The 24,623-nt window shown below is 37.3% G+C and overlaps 1 protein-coding gene across 4 annotated transcripts; it reads left to right on the top strand.

Moving 5' to 3' along the window:
- The first annotated feature begins 6,723 nt into the window (after positions 1-6,723).
- LOC139449850 (deoxycytidylate deaminase-like) lies at positions 6,724-23,761 on the top strand. 4 transcript variants are annotated; one of them, XM_071231410.1, is made up of 6 exons: positions 10,131-10,218; positions 12,048-12,103; positions 21,386-21,494; positions 22,172-22,301; positions 22,663-22,876; positions 23,070-23,761. In XM_071231410.1, the coding sequence occupies exons 3-6, from the start codon at positions 21,444-21,446 to the stop codon at positions 23,428-23,430; spliced, it is 756 nt and encodes a 251-aa protein (XP_071087511.1). In that variant the 5' UTR covers positions 10,131-10,218; positions 12,048-12,103; positions 21,386-21,443; the 3' UTR covers positions 23,431-23,761. The 4 variants fall into 4 exon arrangements, with proteins under 4 accessions (XP_071087512.1, XP_071087511.1, XP_071087510.1 ...); XM_071231411.1 differs by lacking the exons at positions 10,131-10,218; positions 12,048-12,103 and adding an exon at positions 6,724-6,878; XM_071231409.1 differs by lacking the exon at positions 10,131-10,218 and having other exon boundaries at positions 11,996-12,103.
- The last annotated feature ends 862 nt before the right edge of the window (positions 23,762-24,623 follow it).

Consider the following 24,623-nt stretch of genomic DNA (forward strand, 5'->3'; position numbering starts at 1 on the left):
TGGAGTGTTATGAAATAATTGACATTTATTCATGTTGACAGAATTTTACATAATAAAGAAATAGAAGATTTCAGCAGACTTTTGTAACAGTTAGATATATAATACGTCCGCCTACTGTTTACAAATAAGATCTATACATACAAGTAGTTCAGAGTAGTTTTAAACAGTGATGGTAAAATTTTTTTATCGTGAATAGCGGCAAATGTGAATATAAACAATTTAATATATATGTTTCTGTTATGTCATGGTATGTTGATTCTGAATCTAAAATATTGCTTGATATTGTTTGCTAAACAGTTGTATGCACTGTCCATCGTGATACTTCTACTTAAGTATATAAAAAAGGATGTTTGTTTAGACATGCGTTCATGGTAAACAAGGATTAGTGTGACAGGATAAGTAAGTTTGTCATCTGGTATAAAAGTTTACTATTTATAGAAGAACTGTGTCTTGAACGCAGCATGGCTACATATTTGCACTATTCTTTCATGTCATGAGAAAATATATTTCTCTATTTCTCGATTTTACACTTTTCACTTTCCTCTGGACATATAATTATTATTCATTTGTTGTTGCTACCTTTTAATAATGATAAGGGTGGTATAAAAGAGTGGATAAATAGAATTTAAAGTCATTAGGAGAAGCTCTAGGAAATCTTGCAGGGAAAGCTGCATCTGCACTTCATGGTACATTAAGAAGTATTGTATCCTGGCTCTAGACTTTATTCACTGAGACTGCTACTTAGCTTAGTCAAAACTATTTATCCAAATCATGAATAAACCTGCCGCAATTCCATCTGCTCTAAGTGTTGTTTTCTGATCGATATGTTGTTGATTTTGAGTAACAATATGTGGTGTTGGTTCAATTACTGAACGTGGTTGAGATGTTACTTCTGTGTTTGGCTGAATTACAGCAGATGGCTGTGGTTTGACTATTCCTGTCTCACCCGTGCTTGGGTGAGTGATTAAGACAGTGTTAATATCTGAATTGATACCTAGTGTTTGTTTACTAGTAGTAATTACAATGTTTTATTATAACCTACCACTTGAACAATCTTAAGTTCCACGTTACTCGGTGTCATATACAGACCTGTCCCAAAAACTTAGTCTACTTTACCACCAGCATACTGTAGAGCATCTTGATATGGATTGTTGGCCGAAGGTGGATCAACAGGTGAAGAAATAGCATCCTCTACGTTTCAGCAAACTGCTTTTGTGCAACAAATGCTGCGAATCCACCAATGATGTTTGTACGTGTTTGCGCCTGAGCCCCAACAACAGCCCGTACATAAGTTCTGACTGAGTCATTAAGTCTTTCAATACCGGGGTGAGTAATAACTTTTGATTTATTTAAAATGAATTCCAAGCATTTTCAGCATCTTGTGGTTGCTCAACCTGTTGAACAGCGAATACAACTCCACCCTCAAAGTTCATATGATCATCTCTCCACTCGTTACTCGAAAGAGCAATGTCCTATCGGAGCCAACCACCTTTCAATAAACTGTTGCTGACTTCTTGAACAGAGCGTGTGCCACTGTATGGGATACCAAGACCATGATTAACTCCATGCAGACGCCAATCTAAATGTGTTGAAATAGCAATTTCACCATTCATATGTTCATATGCCCGCTGATTGTATTGATAATTTGATGGATTCCATCCTGTGGTAATGGTTGACTTATATCTGCAAGGATACGTCTAATCTGAGTATAATATAATAAGGAGTTTTAAACCGATTCAACATATTGTTGATGTGAAATTCGTCATTATCAATAAATAGGACAAACTGAATAGGTTATTACAGACAGGTGTTCAAAAGTCCCAATGGTCATGGATACTCGTTATGCCTTTTATGTCATGTTCATGTCGTCATTTATGTCAATTAGGCAGGCACATTCTTGGTTTTAATAATCGCGTTTATGCTCAAACAGTTTTTGTTTTCACATTGTCAATTCAAATTGAAGGAACATTCTGGTTCCACTAGACGGTTACTGTAAAATAACTTGGTTTATCAGGGTTGTGTTATGTACTCCAAGTTGTGGGGAAAACTGATGAAACATATGGCTGACATAATGAAAGCTTGCTGATCCTTTGTTTCTCGTTGTACTATAATGACTATGATTCACTGATTGTGGCCATATGGTAACAGCAGCCTCTGTCCCGCTCAGAGACAAACATCAACACATGGAGGTCAGGAAGTTATGTAACCGTCAAGGCAATGAGAGACATGTGGTGGAAGGAATAGCCTTGCTGTGGACTTACTGACCTCATGATCAGTCTGACCAGAATAATTGGAGCGCCATTTTATCTCATTTTGCTGTTAACATTCTGTTTAAATATGTTTGTCCTATGAAGTAGTACGACTATGTCACTATAATTTACAAGCTTCAGGTAATCGGGGCACAATAGATAGATCTCATGTGTTAACAATGAAGACCATACACAAGGAGACAGTCATTGGTTAAAGAATAACACCCGTTGCAAAGACCTTGACGTGCAACTTGTGTGCAGATGGTTCTACCACTACATATTCGTGTAACACGCATTTAAGAAACAAAATCATATTTGGAAGATTATTTCGGTATGAACTGCATGTCACCATGATACATGTCAACTTATGAAAAATCGTCAAGTTATATGTGTGCATAAAGTTCAAATGAAGCTATTTGAAAGAACAATCCATGTCAGCATCTGTGCTATCGGTGTTCATGTAAGTTGTTACAGTGGATTTGTATCACAGCATGAACTCAACAGATCATTATTATATCCCAGTGTTTTTTTAGAGTTATTCAATCTCACGTTCCTTTTTAAAACTTACAAGGTTCTTGTAAACTCACACACACAAACAAACACACATACACGCGTGCACATACACACCAAAATTTGAAAATAGCACAGCACCATTGGCAGATCCCGATTGCAATTTTAACTATATCCATATATTAAGTGAGCACAGGTCGTTCACCCGTAAAAAATCTTTTAAATAGTTCTCTTGTCTCTGTCCAATAATGAAATTATCATTACTTAAATTGAGACTATGTTATCACAAGGCCCATCTGCTTACTGGGATAGATTACAGACTCGGATGAAACAAACCATGACCGGTATTTTCAAAATTGTAGTTCTTAGTTTGTATGGCCTCAAAGCAGTGGCGTGGGGGAAATTCGAAGCCCATAATAAAATAACATGATATATCAATAATACGTGTCTTGGAGTCAGATATGGATCTATGACAACGTGTTATTGTATTATCGTATGGTAATATAAGGTATTATTCTTTTCATATCGAAACCAGAATGATTTTGTTGCTATATTAGTATCAAAATAATTTAGATATTAGTATCAAAAATAATATAAATGTAATGAAGACGTATTTAATCACAAATCTCCTGGTGTTTATAAATATAAGTTAACTAACATAGGAAATCCTAAATGTGTCATATATACAATAAAGAATGTCACCAATTGTAAAACCATGATTAAAGTAAGCATGAGTTCTAAAAATTGGAAATAATATACATTCGAGCATAAAAAGTTTAGTATCTTCAAATGGGTCTCCACATGGACAAGACGGATCGGGGAAGATTTGCCATTAGTATCGCCGTACCTTATTTCACAATTGCAAGTTGTCTGTTAAGATACTTAAATTATATGAACTATATGATCGTTTATGATACTGTGTCATAGACTACATGAACACACAACAAATGTGAAGTAATTATATGAGGGGGATTTCATGAACATCATTTTATCCACAGCTTATTCTGTTCAGTTAGTTTAATTCCAACGGAAATGTTCATGCATCAACGTTTTATGAAGTTATGTACAAACGTAGATTTGTACCCTTGGTAAATGCATATAGCTGTACATCTTCCGTATTTGCAAACAGACAAAACGATTACTTGTTACACTGAAGCAGATGACATCTTTACTACCTTTGCGTTACAAAAGAAGCTGAGCATATTCTATCCCAGTAGATGGAGAAGAGGATAATCCCATTGTTGTTTGGTCAGTTAAGAGAACTGTTACATGAGAATCATTTGCCAGGTATTCTCATTCACAACAAACCAAACACGAATTTAAATAGTATAGTTACTAAATAATGCAGCCATTATATATGATAAATACGTCTATTAGAAGTGAGGCGCTCTAACAGAACAGAACTTTTGTTAATGAAGACATGAGTCAGCAATCTACGTCTTGTTTTTTTAGATGTAGAACACAAAAACACAAATATTGGTATTCGTCACCGATGTCTTTTAAACCACATAAAGACATATTATTTTATTTTGTAGGATACATTGCCACCAGCCTACTCTAATTTGCATATAAAAGTCAGCCAAGCATCATCTACGAAGATTATAGTTTCATCGATCGCGACGTCAATGTTACTTCCATTTACGTAGAAGATACATTTTCTTAGACCGAGGTAGCAAACATGTATGAGATAAATATATCAAATCAATACATTACATACTTGATATGCGTGTTTTAGTGCTGATATTGATTTAATTCTGTTGAAATGACTCATGTCATTTGAATTGTTAGTGCTGTAAATAAACATATGAGTAACAGTTTGTGGTGTTCTTTCCTTACTGGCTGACAAATGGATGAAGAAAGGGCTGAGTCCACTTAAACCGTAGGTAACAGGCATGGTATTTAGTAATGAATCAACCATTACTAAAAGTGTCTAACAAGTGGGATGTCTGACAAATGAGAGGACACCAAATTTACGGGTCACCAATTCTCTAACAATGAATGTAAAGACACTGGACAACGGCGACCTCCGGACTTTGCCTGATGGTGATGGAAGCCAGACAATTAAGCGGGAGGGAAACGGTACTGACTGTACTGTTTTCCTCCTTTTTTCCAACATTTGAAATATTGGGTTCACGTTTCTTTGATCTCACATATGTTGATACCTTTGCCATCAAGGCTCATATGACACTCCTGAAACACATATATATCCAATACAGCCGATGCAAGTCAATCATATTTGGCAAGACTAGATTACTGCAGTTATATATTTTATTAATATAAATATACTTGCTAAGTATTTTATTATATTCATGCTAGCTCAAAAGAAACTTTGTTTGTAGTACACCCCAAAAAGAGGGATTACACAAGTGATATATTAAGATGACATACAACTTATACATACTTACGTGTATAAACTACTATCAAACAGTGAGGATAACAGGTGTTTGCATAGAGGTGAGCGTATCCTGCACCACCGGTGGAACAAACACATGCAAAGGCAAGTTAGATGTTAAAACCGAAAAACACGGAAACGTTTGGCACAAGTCAAAACAGAGATTTTCATCGGACATAACTCCATTTGCTACTTCGAATTCTGTGGTAGTCACAACCCATTTATACTTCAAAAAATAGCTTTAACCCTTTTAAAGCTTTTGAGAAATTCAACAGTATGGGTTTGGTCTGACAAAGCATGAAGCACAAATGGGGCATGTTTCGGCCAATGATTAGAGTATTCTTGCAAGTCTAAAGGTCCAACAGGAGTTGTTTCTGCGACATACTATTTCAAATCCTAAAATTCAGAGTGATATTTATAAAAAGAAAAATTTAAATAATACAAATATAAATTTCTTCCAGGTGAAGGCTATCACTTAAAATCCAATTAACAAAGCAGATTTTAGTCAATGACACATCTCTTGGGCTAGAAGTTCATCTCTGTCACCATTCTATGGTATTTCTGGAAAGGAAAGTTAACTTACAAAGTTGTAATATACGTGAAAGGCTTAATGTTGCTGATTAAGCGCAAAGATATAAACTCTAACTGACTGCTCAGTAACATTCATGTAATATTAGTAATATTCAAATAAGTGTACTTGTTCTAGGTGTGTGTGTGACGTGGATACATATATATAAGCGTATAGAAAAAAAGTCAACAAACTTGTAACTATGTATAAAATAATAAATAAGCAATGTCCTTCATATATAACTGAACTTATACCACCAGCTGTGTCACAGAAGGTCAATTATAATCTCAGAAACAGCCATGATTTTGTAGTTCCATTTGCACGGACATCTACGTTTAAAAGGTCTTATATTATAGATACATTAGGCCAATGGAATAATCTATCATCAGGAATCAGGGATAGTCCGTCAATATCTTATTCTAAAGCTGCCGCATCTGAGCAGCCTACATCACCACCTATGCACTGTAACTGCGGTGAGAGATCTACGAACATATTGCACACTAGATTGAGACACAATTGTAGCACACTAAATTCCAACCTGTTTCGTGTTAATTTATCTGATACTATTTCCTGTAAATGCGGCATATGTGAAATGAATGGCAAAAATATGATTTTTGAAGGATCGACCAATTACTAATAAAATACATTGTGCTGTACAGACCTACGCAGCATGCTGTGACAGCGCACTGCATTATTGAAACGGCTGAAGAAATGTATATGTAGCCTAGTTTAGACTATGCACTTGTTTTGTGTACAGATACGACGGCGAGGTTAGGGCAACCTGACACACATGAGCATGAATAGCCATGTTTACCTGTACTAGGTGACTGCCAAGGTTGAACTTATTCATGTGTGAAAAATGCTGTCGAGGCATCTGTACATCTTCTTTGTCGAATTGCATTATTAAAGTACATCAAGACGACACATCATATACATTCATATATATTTGTTGAGCACGAAACCATGAAGTGTAGCCAGGACATTTCCGCGAAACTATGGGCGGCCATGTAGCTTCAATATCTTAATAAATTATATCACTGAACATAGGTCAAGGTGTATTCAGTAAACAAAGATCTGAAGGGTTGTATTTCCTTCATCGAACACACTATGCATTCATCACAGTTTGTGACAGATTACGGAACTAGCACTTGTTTTGCAGGTAGGTTTTGTTAAGATTTGTTATCTTGTTCTCTCTCTACCCTCTACTTCCTTAATCACAATTTAAATCCTAAATAGACTTTCGGGCCTTACACTGTGGCAATTTTAGACCCTCTGCTTCTGTATTTACTTGAGCTCATTTCCCCTAATGTTTACATCATCTCGTAAGACTAAGTCATCAATGATGTCCAAGCGGTCTGACATGTTTCTTATGAACAGTTTATGAAGCTAAACAATGTCCAAGTGACTTAAGACAAATATACGCGATATCCATTTGATCGACGTTTGTATGTGATTTTTGGGGAGAGGAGGTGCTAACTACTACTTAAAAACAGAGATCATATCAGATTACTAATGAGATGGTGATAAGGCTCAGGTTATGAAACAATCTGAACTCACAGTCTTGAATTACTACACAATACACTGCCTGGGACCCCAGCTTCAATGGCTACAGTGTGCAAAGATTGTTTGTGAATGAGATAAACTATATTGTTAGATTTAGTTCTCAGGATATTAGTTCTTGAAATGCATGACGTAGCATTCCCCTCATGTACTCAATATATGCTATTTCAGTATCCAAGTATCTTCAGGCGACATTTCCCAGACAGTGGAAAATATTCATCCTTATTCCAAGACAATATTTACAAGCAAATGAGAAAAAGAGACAAACGATTTCTGTGATGAGTGAAGCACCGTATGTGTGTGTGTATGTGTGCGTGTGTGTGTGTGTGCGTGCGTGCGTGTGTGTGCGTGTCTATGTGTGTGTGTGTATATATATACTTATTGCCACTTCCACGCTATATATTGTATATAGCGTGGAAGTGGTAATAAGCATGGCACTTGTGCCCCATCCCTTTGTCTCCTTGGACAATAAAATATATTTGGAACAAATAAAAAAAAACACACACATCATACCATATTACATGTCTCGTATTCCTGTGTGTAGTATATTAGATACACTGCAAAAAACAGAACAAGTATGTGTGTAGACTTTATGGCCAAGTGCACAGAGCGGATTAACAGTGACCGTGACAAGTGACAAGTGACAAATTGTTTATTTTTGTCTCATCGGTTGGTTTGTTTGGTTTGTTGTTTTACGCCACACTCAGCAATATTCCAGCTATATGACGGTGGTCTATAAATAATCGAGTCTGGACCAGACAATCCAGTGATTGACATCATGGACATCGATCCACGCAAGTGGGATCGATGACATGCATCAACCAAAGGTACACTATAAAGTATCTCTGCCACCCACGATGTGGGTTATAAGAGACCATACATAATGCATAGTAAAACAAATTGAGTTAAAACATATAAAAAGCAGTATAAATATATATGGTGTTATTGGTAGTGAGATTTTCTTCGAACAGCCATTTTATAGCACATACTACCTAGTGTTGAAATAATATTATAATCATTTAGAATATATACAAGCTCAATATTATCACTTAAGTTGCCATTTGTGGGGTTAAATACTTGTGGAAGATGGGTAACACGAATATCATGATAAAGTGAGCAGTTGAGAAGACAGTGAGTTTCATCTTCTACACATCCAGGGCAATATTTACAAAAACGTTGGTTAACTGGCACAGGAGGATTAGAATAACGTCCCAATTCAATCTCGAGCTTCATTGAACCGCATCTTAAAGATGATAAAACCGACCTTTTATAACGGGGAAGGAGGACATAAGGCTCTGTATAAATAGCTGTTTTAAATGTTCTGTAGGTTCTCATTTTCAGTCGGGGGTGATTGCATTGCATTCTATATCATTATCACAGGAAAGTGTTGAAATCGATTTGTGCTGAGCTCAGATTGGTATGTACGGGATGCCGCGAAGTGATTTGTAACATGCTCTCGTGCGCATAGCAGATTAGCCAACTGAGTGGATTGCACAGAGGATGCATGCTATATCATTATAACTTAAGAGTGTTGAATTTGGTTTGTACGGGTTTAATTGTACGGTATACATTGTTATAATGTAAAATCTCCGCGGAAAATCGCGTTTTTTAAAACAGTAGTCCTCGGAAAAATCATCCCACGCGTAAAAATATAATCAAAGATTTAAAAGTACTCCGAAAAACCGTCGCGGATTGTCTTGTTTTTGATAAGAGCTTTCAGCACCAAACATACCTTAATTATTATTCATAACACAATACTATTATTGTCTGATCTTAAGTTTCCGGTCATCATACGTTTTCTATCTCGAATACTTGCACTATAAGGAAGGGTGTGGCATCACACAGAAATTGTAAATACTCCGATCATGGCTTGTTTTTATGATAACGTTGTCTTTTATAAATGAATAAGATGTGTTACTGTAACTGTTGTTCATGTGAAAAAACAATGAATGTTTATTCAGCGTCCGAAAACTCATAACACGGAGATATATGTTGTATTTAATGTCTTATGTTTTACAAAAGGTAAGTAAGTACAAGGTAAGCTTTTCTCAATATGCTTTAACACGGGAAAGGGTCAGACATTGCACGTTTGTAGCAGTATTGCTCGCAGGCCAGAATATCAGGCCGGGTTTAGAAAACACTATTCGACTACAGATCATATTTTTACATTAAATGCAATTATAGAAACATATTTGATGAAACGTGGGAGAAAACTGTATGTAGCTTTTGTTGATTTCCGGAAGGCTTTTGATTCTGTGAATCGTCATAAACTGTGGGTGTGCCTTAGAAGAGCTGGATTACGGGGCAAAATCTCCCTTATTCTTAAAAGTATGTACTCTAATGTCAGGGCGTGTGTGCGCTGTAAAGGTGATTTCACTGACTTTTTTGATTGTCCGCTTGGCTTGAAACAAGGATGCGTATTAAGTCCCATTCTATTTTCATTCTTCATTAACGAATTGTGTATATAAATAATGAATAGTGGCAAACACGGGGTCCAATTATGTCCAGATATTTTAGAATTGTTCTTATTATTGTTTGCTGATGATGTTATTCTTACATCACACTCAGTCTCGGGTCTTCAGAACCAATTAAACATTTTGACTGATTACACTGATGATTGGAAGTTAAATGTAAACTTAGAAAAGACAAACACAGTCGTTTTTAGAAGAGGTGACCCATTAGCTTCAGTCGAAAAATGGTTTTATAAGGGTTCGCGAGTTAAAGTTGTTAGTAAGTATAAATACCTAGGTGTTCTGTTTACCAACGCTTTAAGTATGGGTAATCTTGTTAAGGATTTATCATCATCACCGTCAGCAAACAGGAGGAAGAGTCGTCAATCTGCTGTCTGCGTCCAAGAATCCTGAAGATCCACCTCCGATCTTGTCTGTGGCAAAACAGGAATCGTCTTCTGTCTGTGCTGGTACAACGCGCTGCTCATGGTGGGGAAGGATGGCATCATACATACATACATGGCATCATACATACATACATGGCATCATACATACATACATACATACATACATACATACATACATACATACATACATACATACATGGCATCATACATACATACATACATACATACATACATACATACATACATACATACATACATACATACATACATACATACATACATACATACATGGCATCATACATACATACATACATGGCATCATACATACATACATACATACATACATACATACATACATACATACATACATACATACATACATACATACATACATACATACATACATACATACATACATACATACATGGTAGATCTGAGTTTGAAGGTGAATAAGGTAAGACTGTTGCATGCTAGTAAGTGTGACCTAGTGGATTAAATTGAAACAACACTTGTAATAGTGTTACTGTGAGGTACGATGTTACAAATTCACTTAAAAGGACATATCCCTCTTTTAAGAATGCATGTAGTTCCCCCGGATAGTACCATACACGTGTGAATTTCAGGTTTGTGCATGTTGTCAGAATGTTTAAAAAGTTGTAATTCTGTACAAACTCCAGAAAAGTCACAGAATGAAACCTTAGGCTTGGTTGGATATTCAACTGAATTCTGAATATCTACCATCCTTTAAAAAGCTTGCATATTATTGTATCGTTCACGGCGGCAATTCCAGCAGATGGTGAAAGACTATGAATTTCCTATGAATGTAAACACAGACTAGATCTAAAACAAACTATTTGTCCACCGCAAATGAAAATTCATAACCTCGAATTTACTCAGGAATTGACTTTTAAATATTCTGAGGGTAGCGTATGTCGGGCGTGGATTATTTATATATTTATGGAAACGTAATTATGTGAATCATTTCCTTAAAACAAACATATCTGTTCATAACACAACAGTATAGTCATTAGATTATATAAAGCTTCAACACATAACCAGCATGCATATAAACGTGTGAGGGAGTTAACCCACATGTTTAAGCATGTTTAGAGTTTCAGTTAATCGCTAATAGTATCAGTTAAAAAATAAAGTATGTCATTCCGCTTGGATGAACACTCCCTGGTGTGTTGTTTGTTTGACATGCCCTTTCTGCTTGAGAAAAAAGGACTACCCTTAATCTTCTTCAAGATGTACAGCTACATGTAAGAATCTACGTTTTGACACATTCACATTCACACATTGAGTAATGGAGTTCAAACAAGTGCTTCAGATAAAAGAACGTTTATGATATATATACAATAATTGTACTTAACATTTGTTGATGTGCACTCATTTCCTCCATTAGTATCATAAGCAGCATGTAGTTGTCATATTATAATTATCCTGACAGCCAATGTGCACTTATTGTAAGCTGATATGACGTCAAACCATTGGGGCGACTACAACAGACGTCATGTTTGGCATATTCATCATTTCTCTTAAAACAAATGATATTTCATCTTTACCTGGTTATAACATTACATAAACTCTGTATTTTTTTTACAGAAAACTAACCTCAAAAAGTATTCGAATAATTGAAATAGTGGCATGGATCCACATCTGACACCAAAACAAGTATTGTTGATAAATAGTGTGGGGCGGTCTGGTAGTCTAGTGGTTAAAGCGTTCGCTCGTCACGCCGGAAACCCGGGTGCGATTCCCGACATAGGTACAATGTGTGAGACCATTTCTGGTGTCCCTCGTCGTGATATTGCTGGAATATTTCTTAAAGCGGCGTAAAACCATACTCACTCGCTATTCATGTACAACGCTTTTGTTACAATATTATTATGTATGTCCGTTTATATACAGGATTTCTCTTTTACGATTCGTTGTCGGAAGTGACAAGATCAAAGTGGGAGCTTGCGGTAAGTACATTTTTTTTAGTTCCCTAAAGTACAAGTAGATATCTTCAAAAAGCACTATGTACTATGGAGAACAGCGTAAAATAAATTCTCAACAGTGAGCGGGCTGTTTTTCTTTCAAACTCTTTCTCTTTCATGTTTTATTTCCTGAATGATGAGAATACTTCTCCTGCCTTTTGGTTTATGGAAGTAAGATCAACAGTTACACATGTTGTATGCAGTCTAGCATTGTCGTGTTGAAGGATAACTTAATGGAAACAACATGCGGCTGAAGAGTTTCAGCACAATAGCGTTGGGTCGTTCAGTTGCCTGGCACTAGGTATATTCTACCTGTGTGAGAGAAATTTGCCTACATCATTTTGCTGCCAAATCCAAATCTGTCGATCTGCCGATGTCGGTGCACCCTAGCTTACCCATATTCTCAGTGCGGCATAAATCGCTTACCCAAATGTCGCTGAACAATGTTCCATCGCTGTTTGGGGCATATACTGCTTGCGGCTCAGTTGAGAATTTGAGAATCGCAAATAACGTAGCCGTATGAAGCGGACCTTGGAAGCCATTGTAACACGGGGACGGCTCGACCTGGGTCAGTCAATTGACGTGCCATGCTTTTCGTATCGATACCAAAGGAATTGATGGTGTCTTGGCACACATTTCAATATCCTGGCTACAACTGACTGCAAGTCTCCTGTTTCCAATCGACCTACGAGGTTGCTCTGTTGAGTTTCAGTGAGACGTTGCACGACGTCACAGGTAAAACAGTTGCTACCAGTCAAAACCACCCCACCATTAACTTGCATTGATCGTATTGTAATGTGGTGTTACCATTTCTTACTTTTGCAATATGCATGTGTTCGTTGTTGCGCTTTGAACGCTTAAAACAATGACAATGTAATTCTTAAGTATATATATGAAGACAACAAGGTATGAAATATATCATGTATATTGTTATGGTTCGGGTAATGATGTCGCTCTGCCACTACTTTGGGTCATTTCCATAATATTATGCTCCTTGCATTTGCAATTGGCCAATCAATCTCAGCTTCAGTTAAAAGTTTTGTCATGTCGTCACATTGTCATACCGCAATTACACAATATCGGTCTGTTGTCATACCATCATATTGTCATATCAAAATATTACTCTATTACCATGTTGTTCTTTTGCAATATCATCGTATTGCGTGACCATATCGCTTTATGGCCTTTTTGCTTCGCATTCATATCACCATAACATGTCGATCTTTCCGTATGTCGTGTCACGCTATCAACTTGTCGTGTCGTACTATCGCTCCATCGTCTAATTCTATTGTTTTGTCATTGTGTTTCGTATTATCGCTTTGTCGCGCGATATTGTGTGGATTTCTCAGAGCGATATGGCGAGGACCCCTCTCAGTGACCATCTTCTTATAACATGTTGAACAAAATGCAGGAGTGCAAGAGAACCACCACAACAGGAATACTTCTGTCACACTTCTACGATTCCATTCCTGATCTGGTTTGAACGAACGTTGTTGACTGCGTCGTCAAAACACTCACTCGCAGGGATGAAATAGAACTTCCTTGTAGCCATCTGACACAAACATGGACTTTGAAACATTCTTTCTGATATATTCTCACTAACAAAACAAGGATCCTGTAAAACAAGGATATAAAATCTTGGTGTACATGTATATGTAGGCCTTATCAGTGACGGGATGTTCTCTCCGTCAGATGCGGAATGATTTTCCCACCAGCCATTTCTATAGACATTTAGGATCTTCATCCTTTGTTGTGATAGGAACCAGTTTCAGTTGGTGGTTCTTTTGACGGTACTGCAGTTTGTGGTTCTTTTGACGGTACTGCAGTGTGGCATGGGAAAGTATCTCTGTTGTGCTTTTATTACCCCAGTATCTGCAATAAAAAAAACATGTATCATCCATATGATACGGATCCTTTACCAGAGTAAATATCTTTTTGGAATTTATAGATTAACTGTATTAGAACAAAGAATGACATGCCCTTTAAATCAGCTTTTCACTCAGCATCGAATTTCACACAGTAGGGGATGTCAAGTGAGTAAGTGAGTGAGTATGGTTTTACGCCGCTTTTAGCAATATTCCAGCAATATCACGACGGGGGGCACCAGAAATGGGGTCCATACATTATACCCAATTCGGGAATCGAACCCGGGTCTTCGGCGTGACGAACCACCAGGCTACCCGTCAGGGGACGTCAAGAAACATACGTTTGAGTTACTGTTATTAAATAAAATGGAGATAACCAGATAATTGTCAGTGTAATATTTCTAACACGTAACTGAATGATACGCGAATCTGCATAACTCGTGAGGATCACAATGACTTGATTATTTGAGATTAGTATTTAATAATTATACATATCTTGAATCGTAACGAGTTTGCTATCTATCTTGAAACACATTTCAAGTTTCTAAAAGCCGGATTTTACACCATTGAAACAAACGCAAATACAATAGGAAAGTTATGTATCATTCCGGATATCAAAGGTACGTATTTGAATAGATTATGCTCATATTATCGGTACTAAAATAAAATGATGATACGTTTCCAATATTTTAAATATTGGGTTAACTATAATTTCACTTATACTGAAACCTTTGCCATCAGGGTTCATTAACCTTTCTGTGAAGGTTCTGGTTAAATAAAACAATATTATGCAAGCTGAAACGTTCCCATTAGCTCATCAATTTAATCGCTTCCCTTCACCAGGTTGCCAGTTCTGTTTGACAATTGAGTGGGAGTGTGGGAGACCAGGGCTTCAGATAAATGACTGAGCCATTGAGCGTTCACTCACATGTTATAATTCACATTGGGTATTGATAGTTTGTTGCGGTATTCAGTGTATTATTACTCTCGTCCCGTCTATAGGATAATTATTAAATTTTCGCTGTGTGCATTGAAATTCCTGCATTCCGATTAGCTAAATTGTTCACATGTTATTGCATTCCTTTCCCAAAGAATGTAAAAACCTTAAGCCATGTCCACCGAGGCGGACTACTTTTGTTACTGCGGAATGCATATTCATTGTCCAAACTACTCTTGAAACCGAAGGCCGAGAGGGAATGAAACAACAAACGTGCAGGCTCGCTCGCCTGTTTTTTTTTAACCCCACTGGCTTCGGTTCCACAACTTTCATGTCTTCGGGTTTCATTTCCAACTAGCATTTTTCCAACTGTGTTTTCCCCGTTTTCAGGGAACATATCTATTTCCTTTGAGTGATTGAGTGATTATTGTTTATACACCTGGAATGTTATTCAATCTCGTCATGTTTGTCTGTTTTGATATATACAATTGTTGTTGGTTAAACTATTGTAGATAAAACATGTTTTACGTTGTCGAATTTAATTATAAGCATTGACTGTTTATTTCTTTTCGGTTCATTGAGGCATGAATCGAAAAACCGATGTGCAAACTTTTGTAAGAATCCGCTACACGGATTCATACAGTTTGAACCGAAAACAATACACAGTCAATCCTTCATTGCAAACCTATGAGTGGTTCTGTGCAAAATAATTGTACTTGTATACTGTTTTAGTTTTTAACTTCTACTCAACATGTGTTGATGTGTTACATAATTTCGTTACAGTGATACAAGTTACAATAAGCAAGATGTTGCACAGTTGTGCATTATTCACTACAGTGGAATTCTTGTGTACACGATGCCTGCATTCAGTCCGTAAGAAAAGATATGTAAAACCATCTGTGTGCGCGAGCTGAAAAGCTACATTAGGTTATTACGCATATTGGATTATATAATTCGTGTACGCAAGCAAATCAAAAGGTTTATGGTGATTTACAAATGCAGTTTGCGTAATTTACAAATACGCAGCTTATCTGGAGATCGTGAGAAGTATGAATACATTAACATCTTGTACAGATCACCCCATTCCCCCTTCCCCTCCCCATACCCCATGGATTATAGTAGAATATATCACACGAGCACCTCGCATATACAAATATACATGAGCACCTCGCGTACACAAATATAAAAGCACGTGCACACGCGTCTTAGTAAAGCATTCTGGTAGCCTTGACACATTCCATAAAATCACGTTTTTATCAAATATCATAAAGACATGTTGATCAGTTTGCATACATATTTAACAATGTTGGGGTAAGTGAATAGGATTTAGGTGTGTGCTATTTCACCAATGAAGAGAACAATCTGCAAAATAACGGGACGGTTAAATGTGAGCCATAATTCTTGGGAACAATCGACGCGAATAGCTAGACGATTGTTGGTGCGGCGTTAAACAACAATCACTCAATCACTCAAAAGAAATAGATATGTTTCAATATAATTTGTAAACAAATATAAACCATGTCATAATTACTTATAAGCACCGCGCCAGGAAAAGTACCAGACGCCACAATCGCTTGCCCGCCAATGTCATTGCAAGGAGAGAAAGGACTCCCGCTGACAGTGAGGAGTACTAATTAAACATTCCAGTAATGTTACACGCCACTATATCAGTTTTATTTGTAACTTGCTAATACTTTTGATCGGCTTTCTGCACATACAAAACAATTATAGAATAATACATAGCAATATCCCCCTTTACCAACATTTACAAAGCAACACAGTGCTCAACTTAAAACTCTTCATTTTGCACATATACAATAATTATACACGAATACATAACAATTATCTCCCTTTACTGATATATACAAAGAAAAACAATTTTTGATACATCATATATACAAACTTGTATATTTTTGTACATGTCTAGTACAAACTTGTATATTTTTGTATATCTTATCATTCCAAACTTGTATATGCTTTGGATATATCATCTTTCCAAAGCATATACAAGCTTGTATATATAGATTTATTTTTTGCAGTGTTGTGATTTTATATAATACATGTCCTTCTAAGTACAATGCGTCAATAACGTATGTTTACTGATGGACATTGCCATCACAAAAGCACAATCACTTCGTGAATAAGTAACGAGCTACTGTTAAATACTAAGTACCTGTCCACATCGATTTCATTTTAAGTCTTCCTTGTTATATATGAGGACAATAATAATTCATGATCAGCAGATAGTCCACTACCTGTGGTTTCATGTTTATTTCCTTACAAACGATTTTAGTAAAATGTGTACAAAATGTTTGAGATGTTAGTCACTTAAAAATCAGCAATATCTACTTTTCAAATAACCAACAAAGAAAACATTCAGCAGATATAAATAACAACAAAGACAATCGGAATGGAACAAAACAAGAACATATATAATGAGATGCTGAAATATTTCTACAGAACAGAGATGAAATATTTTCTTGCCAATGTCTGTAACAACCGGTTACATGGCGAGAACACTATCTGTTTGTAACTAAGACATTTTAAGGAAGACTCGTTCTTCTATTTCAAATAGGACACACAGTAACGTGCTGTGTGTACTTTGCTCGCGACCACCGTCCCGTGTCTGTCTATTGTTGAGGCGATCAGCAGATATAGCTCCACCCTTTCCAAGAACTGTAAGCAACAGTAAACTACAACTAGGTCACGTTAGGTCATTAATTGGAGTAGATTAAGCTAAACTTTTGATATTGACAGGGAGCAACACAGCATACGGTTACCGCAGATAAACTTTAACCACTTGCAGAAATCTGCTTGGTGTGTAGTGCGGGGTATATAGAATATCGTATTATGAACGGACACACACAAAGTTAATAATCTGATTAATTACAACACCAAGAGATGAATATTCATCCCCGTTGACATGAGTCTAATACAAAAAGTTATGTCACTTTACCACCGTTCCATGCAGCTCTTGACGGCACACACGTTGTTGAAGCTTATATAATTTCATTTACATATGATTTAAGATAGAACCTGTATAAAAACTGTGCCATTGCTTACACAATGTTCAAACGTCTGCTAGCACTTTAAACTTAAAATGTCTAAGTTAACGTTAACGGTAATGTAAATACAACCCGTGCTCGCAATCTACCCAGCTGACACTTGCAGGGTGACATGTAACCTTGCTCTAGGGTGGGAGTAGCCATTAGGGAGAAATATATCCCCGGGGACGTTCCGATATTAACTCTAACTTGGCACAGGATGTTTACATAACATTATATGTATTGGAAATTGGAAATTGGAAATGCAGACATCAAACTGGCGAACTATTCTCGATCATAAAACTCACAGCAGGAATGAAAATTACACGATTGGATTAGTGCTGAGCAGCGATCTGCTCGTAACTGCAATACTTGGGTCAACATAACCTAGGCTCGGCTCAAACTGCCACATTCCCTGGGTCTAACATTTAACATTGATTTATTTTCTGACAGAACTTCTTGAACTTGAAATTGAGGAGAAAAACAGGAACTTCAAGAGTACATCTCTGAGAATTGTTTTCAATTTCCTTGAACCTGTATGTTCCTAGCAGTAAAGGGGAAGATTCAGAACGAAATATGCATTGTATGAATGTAATGCTGTCATCAGGATAGGAATAATCGGTGTATTGATATATGTTATTTACGTTTTTCCGTGTATCACATCGCTCATCTACTATATTTAAGGTATACTAGGAAAAACTTCATTGAAACATTGTTAACCAGTGTGCCATATCAATAAAACCAGACACACTAAACTGACAAGAAGTAGGACAACGTGAATTGAGTTCTATACTAAGAACATCCCTCGATTTCATCTCCAAACATGAACATTTACCCAATGTACTATTACGAGGCGGATAAGGTGTGTTTGTAATATAGATTTTTTTACTTCTTTAAAAAAATATACTACCTCGCAGAAAATGGGCTGATGTTTATCTGTTAGTTTGGACTTATTGGGAACCAACTGGTGGCACATTCTTTAGTGTGTTCATCCAGTGATACTGTGTGCAGTGTCCATTGTCGCCATGTGTGGTGATCTTGAGAATCTGAATGAATGCTTGTCCGATGTCAATTTGTATTTTTGTTAGTAAAATTACAAAACAACCCATTAGAATACAATTCGTATCTTTACTGTACAATCATGTCTGGACTTGTCTTGACACAACCTGACTAATCAAGACGAGAATGTAAGGTATATATATAACAGCTGCAGCCTGGGTTGGTGATCATACGCCAGGTCTGCACACCTACTGAACAAGAAGTACTACCATGGGTTCACAAAACCCAGAAGAAAAGACCAGGTAAACGTCGATTGCCATAATAGTACATATGTTACATAAGAGTGGTGTTTATACCATTGGTGTTTTAGATACATTTTTGTATAAAAGGTCATTTATTGCTCTTCTGACTACAGCGGGATCACGAGATGTCCTTAAATTAGACATTTTGTGAACTTTCATAAAAGTTCAGCAATTCACATTCAGGGAATTCCAAAGTTCCATGGCAACCTGCAATGTTGATAAATGTAACAATGATAATTGAATGGGTAATTGCAACTGTAAAGTTAACGCTGATGCAGTATTGCCAGGATGTTTGAACAAGTTGAGTTGTTACGGAAAGTATGCTGCCAATTTATTGCATTGATAGCTACTTGATAGTAGCAATGATATGCCGCCACTGAAATTGAAAATGGCGGAATGTGTACAGTGCTCTCATTGTAGACCTATGTTTATTTGATGGGACAAAACTGCATTTTACACCGAATCGCACAGTATGTTCATCTCAATTCTACCTTGACCATGAAGTGTTCCTAGAATCGCCTACAGAGGTGGCAATAATGGAGTATACTAGTGCATATTACGGACAAGCATTATCAGAATAGCAGGAGTATCTGGTCTGTCAGAGCAAGGCTGATAACAGACATCAGCCAGACAAGGAACTGCACTAGAGAGACACCTTTATATGATAGCACTTGTTGCATGTACAGTGTGAGCAAAACCACCCCTTCGTTAATATGTGTCCATATCTATACAGATTGAATGATGAAGACTCTAAACATCGGTGACTATCCCCTTGATGTCGTTTAAGTCAAATAACATTAATGTCCTTAAACTATATTAAAATGTAGATTAAACCATAATGATTGTGAATATGAAGTAACAATAAATATGTTGGTAGGGTGTATTGGACATATCATTAGTAACGTGCATGTTATCTTGGCAACAGGATGTTTAGTACACAAATGGCTTCACCGCTCGCCTCAAACGTCACTGTATTGACACAACTGAACACATCTGCCCATGTATTGCATTGACAGCTCCTTGGTAGTCCGCTACTGTATGCAGTTATGAAACTGAAATAAGTGACGCGTGAGCGTCTGTCCGCACAGGCAGGTTTGATCATTCATCATGCACTACTGATTCGTTTAAAGTATTGTTTTCATATTTGAGACCCATGTTGGCTGTTGATGTGGTGGGACTAAATTAAATTGACACCGAAATCTCAGACAATGTCAGTACAAGTTGTTAGTACTGCCAACTTTAAATGTCTAAGCTTAACTGGTGATACATTGGAAATAGCTGACCTTCCGAGTATCAACGCGAACTGTTATGTCATCTCGTTCTACAGTGGAAATAGCTGACCTTCCGAGTATCAACGCAAACTGTTATGTCATCTCGTTCTACAGAGTAAATAGCTGACCTTCCGAGTATCAACGCGAACTGTTATCTGAAGGCATTCAGTTCAGAATTTACATCATGTATACCCACCAATGTTAACTGCACTCATACTACCAGTGTAACCTGCACTCATAGTACCAGTGTAACCTGCACTCATAGTACCAGTGTAACATGCACTCATAGTGCCAGTGTAACATGCACTCATAGTGCCAGTGTAACCTGCACTCATAGTGCCAATGTAAACTGCACTCATAGTGCCAGTGTAACCTGTACTCATAGTACCAGTGTAACCTGCACTCATAGTACCAGTGTAACCTGCACTCATAGTACCAGTGTAACATGCACTCATAGTGCCAGTGTAACCTGCACTCATAGTGCCAGTGTAACCTGCACTCATAGTACCAGTGTAACATGCACTCATAGTGCCAGTGTAACCTGCACTCACAGAGCCAGTGTAACATGCACTCATAGTGCCAGTGTAACCTGCACTCATAGTGCCAGTGTAACCTGCACTCACCGAGCCAGTGTAACCTGCACTCATAGTACCAGTGTAACCTGCACTCACCGAGCCAGTGTAACCTACACTCATAGTACCAGTGTAACATGCACTCATAGTGCCAGTGTAACATGCACTCATATTGATAGTGGACCTACACTAATAGTTCCAGCTTGACCCGCACAGATTCGAGACGTCATCAGTTACCTATTCTACAAATCTCTCTCTTGTACTTTTGTGTTTCAAGCTGTGAAAATGTTAAGAATGAGAAGAGGAAAGGGTACATAGGTTGGGAGGAATACTTCATGGCCGTCGCTAAGCTCTCTTCACTGAGAAGCAAAGACCCCAATACACAGGTAAGGAGAGCACACGTCCATATTGATGAAAACGTCCCATTTCACCTCCAGCTACAATATTTGGAGAGGCTCTGTTAAGATGAGGTATAAGCTTACACAATCTGTCATGTGTATTTAATGCCTCGTGTGAGGATGAACGCACTAAGTTTTCATAATGGAGCAAAGCTTTTACAGGCGGTAAGTTTTAAATTCTAACATCATCAGAACTTTCTATGAACCAGAACTCTAAACATGTACAGGCTACTACATCAATCCTATGTTAGATCTTGTGTTACATCTAGTGTTGGGCGGTCGGGTAGCCTAGTGGTTAAAGCGTTCGCTCGTCACGCCGAAGACCCGGGTTCGATTCCCGACATGGGTACAATGTGTGAAGACCATTTCTGGTGACCCCCGCCGTGATATTGCTTGAATATTGCTAAAAGCGGCGTAAAACCACACTCATTCACATCTTGTGTTACATCTTGTATTACATCTTGTGTTACATCTTGTGTTACATCTTGTGTTATATCTTGTGATACATCTTGTGTTACATCTCATATTACATCTTGTATTACATCTTGTTTTACATCTTGTTACTACATCTTGTGTTACATCTTGTCTTACAGCTTATGTTACATCTTGTGTTACGTCTTGTCTTACATCTTATGTTACATCTTGTTTTACATCTTGTGTTACAGGTCGGAGCTTGTATTGTGAACAAAGATAAGAGGATCGTCGGTACTGGTTACAACGGAATGCCCGATCGCTGCAGTGATGACGAACTACCGTGGGGCAAGGGAGAAGGTTTAGACAATAAGAAACCTTATGGTATGAAATTTACTATCACAGTAGTCTTCATTAAAGGTGAATGACATTTAAGCACACTTGATATCACTATTCTCTAAATAACAAATTCATATGAATGCTAACTTTCTTCATGTACTCAATGACAAAATATGATATTTGGTAACAGAGTATTTTTTTTATTCATTAAGTCCACATAAACACAGTGAGTGGGAGAGTGAGTAATTGAGTGAGTGAGTGAACAACGAGCCACGGTATCAGGGCATGCTATGGTGGGGATTTCATGACATGGTGGGAAGAGAGTAGTAGGATTAAGGAGAAAGCGAATTATTGTGAGAAGAAAACAGTTTGAGACACTTCTTGTTATGAAAGTATTCATTTCCAGTCTGCCACGCTGAGCTGAACGCCATACTGAACAGGTTCTCTGCTAACTTGAAAGACTGCAAGATCTTCGTGACTCTGTTCCCATGTAACCACTGCACCCAGATGATCATTCAGTCTGGAATCCATAAGGTTGTCTACTTGTCGGATGCCAAAAAGGAAACGGACGAGGTGAAAGTATCAAAGATACTTCTGCGCATGGCTGGTGTCAAATACAGGTCAGTGATTGTTGTAGAACATATTTACTTTCTGCTTGTACTTGAGTTGAGTTTGAGTCAAGCAACCTAACTGTCCTGATGAAACGCTATTATGACAAAAAAAACATTGCATACGAAAATTTGAATACCGTAATAACAATTTCATCATTGACAGCTGTAATGTGCGTCTATAATGTATACATATGTATTTCAGAGCATATCGAGGAAAGATGGACCCAATCAAGATAGAGTTGGCTCTAGGTCCCACTGATGATGGTGGAAAGATGGGCCTAATCAAGGTACCGTTTGCTGTATGTAATACTGATGTTCGTGGAAAGATGGACCCAATCAAGCTTCATTGTCCTCCAGGCTCCACTGATGTTACTGGAAAGATGGACCCAATCCTGCTACAGTTTCCTCCAGGCTCCACTGATGTTCGTGGAAAGATGGACCCAATCAAGGAACAGTCTCAACCAGGTCCCACTGATGGTCAGAGATGGAATGGTTACCTGAACTCAAATCTCATCAAAAAGTGTTTCTTTCATCTGGTTAATGAGGGGAACATGTTTACATAACACTGATTTCCAAATCAACAATACATTGTTTAACGATTGATTTGTAGTTCGAGATTCATGATAAGCAAAGTATTTTGGAATGAATTTGTATGTGAACTGCTGTCTCAGTCTTAGATTCATGAGCCACTCACTGCTCAAAGTCTTCAAGTTTGTAAAAGATGACGTTTTCTAATGTAACCAGACACAAACTTAACACCTCTTGCTTCATCGTGCACAGACTTTAGTGATTTCCAGCATCCATCCTCCCCGAGAAGGTGGTTATCCTCTCAATATACTTTTAAACCAAAGAGGCCCACTTTAGGTGATCTCTTTTGATAATGCCACTTTTATATTTCCGGGAGATTTGGGGTTTTTTTCAATTTATTTGGTAGTGTTTGGGTGGAGGTTGTTTTATCTATACGCTTTTACTTATACTTTTACTTATAATTTTACTTAAACTTATACTGTCTCAGCGAAAACCAGCTGCCCTATAACTCTCGAGCGTGATGATGTTGGTCCAAACCCTCCACTATAAATTAGTTAAGCATGACACAAAAGAAAATATGGAACTTCATAATAATTATAAAAAGACACTCGCCTTTTTGATTGGTTTAAATTGTGTCATTTAACTTTATTTGGGATAATTTAATTTGATTTATTTGTAATAATTACAATATCTGCTTAAAGTAGAAAAGAGTAGGGTCCATTTTACTGTTCCGACCATGGCTTATACACGTGTTTATAAATCACTATCAGCTGCTGTGATACTGTTCCGCACAAAGGGAAAGTTGAAAATGGAAGTCTTTCTCTTTTCAAACAGTTTTGTGGATAGTTCTTTTCACCCTGAATCTTCCTGCATAGATGCAAATGTGAAACATATATGTCTTCTTTTGGGTAGACATGTGATAGAGATGTTGCCTTTTCATTTACATTACATGCCTTTTGCTATCTATGTAATCGTTGTCCTTCCATAGTTGACTTAACATGTAATTGTTTCACTTTTGTGTAATATGCTTGCATTGCCCTTGGTATTTTATGCTTGCAAAATAAATAAACAGAATAAAATAGGCTTTCTTGTTCTGGTGTACTAGCATGTTGATAGGGTATTTGAGTTAGAATTTAACACCGAAACGGCATTAACAGAGGCATGTGCGGGGGCTAAAAGATTGGTCCATCCAAATAAACAAAATAAATCCGGCGGTCTTGAAAACTGT

The sequence above is a fragment of the Haliotis cracherodii genome, unplaced genomic scaffold (assembly GCF_022045235.1).
Source record: "Haliotis cracherodii isolate W230 unplaced genomic scaffold, xgHalCrac1.p SCAF_8, whole genome shotgun sequence".
NCBI lineage: Eukaryota > Metazoa > Mollusca > Gastropoda > Lepetellida > Haliotidae > Haliotis > Haliotis cracherodii.

Excerpts from the sequence above, each read along its gene's own strand:
- LOC139449850 (XM_071231408.1), top strand. The coding sequence starts at position 19,234 with ATGGGTTCACAAAACCCAGAAGAAAAGACCAG. Across the intron at positions 19,266-21,385 it reads AACCCAGAAGAAAAGACCAG|CTGTGAAAATGTTAAGAATG; the intron begins GTAAACGTCGAT and ends TTGTGTTTCAAG. Across the intron at positions 22,302-22,662 it reads AGACAATAAGAAACCTTATG|TCTGCCACGCTGAGCTGAAC; the intron begins GTATGAAATTTA and ends ATTCATTTCCAG.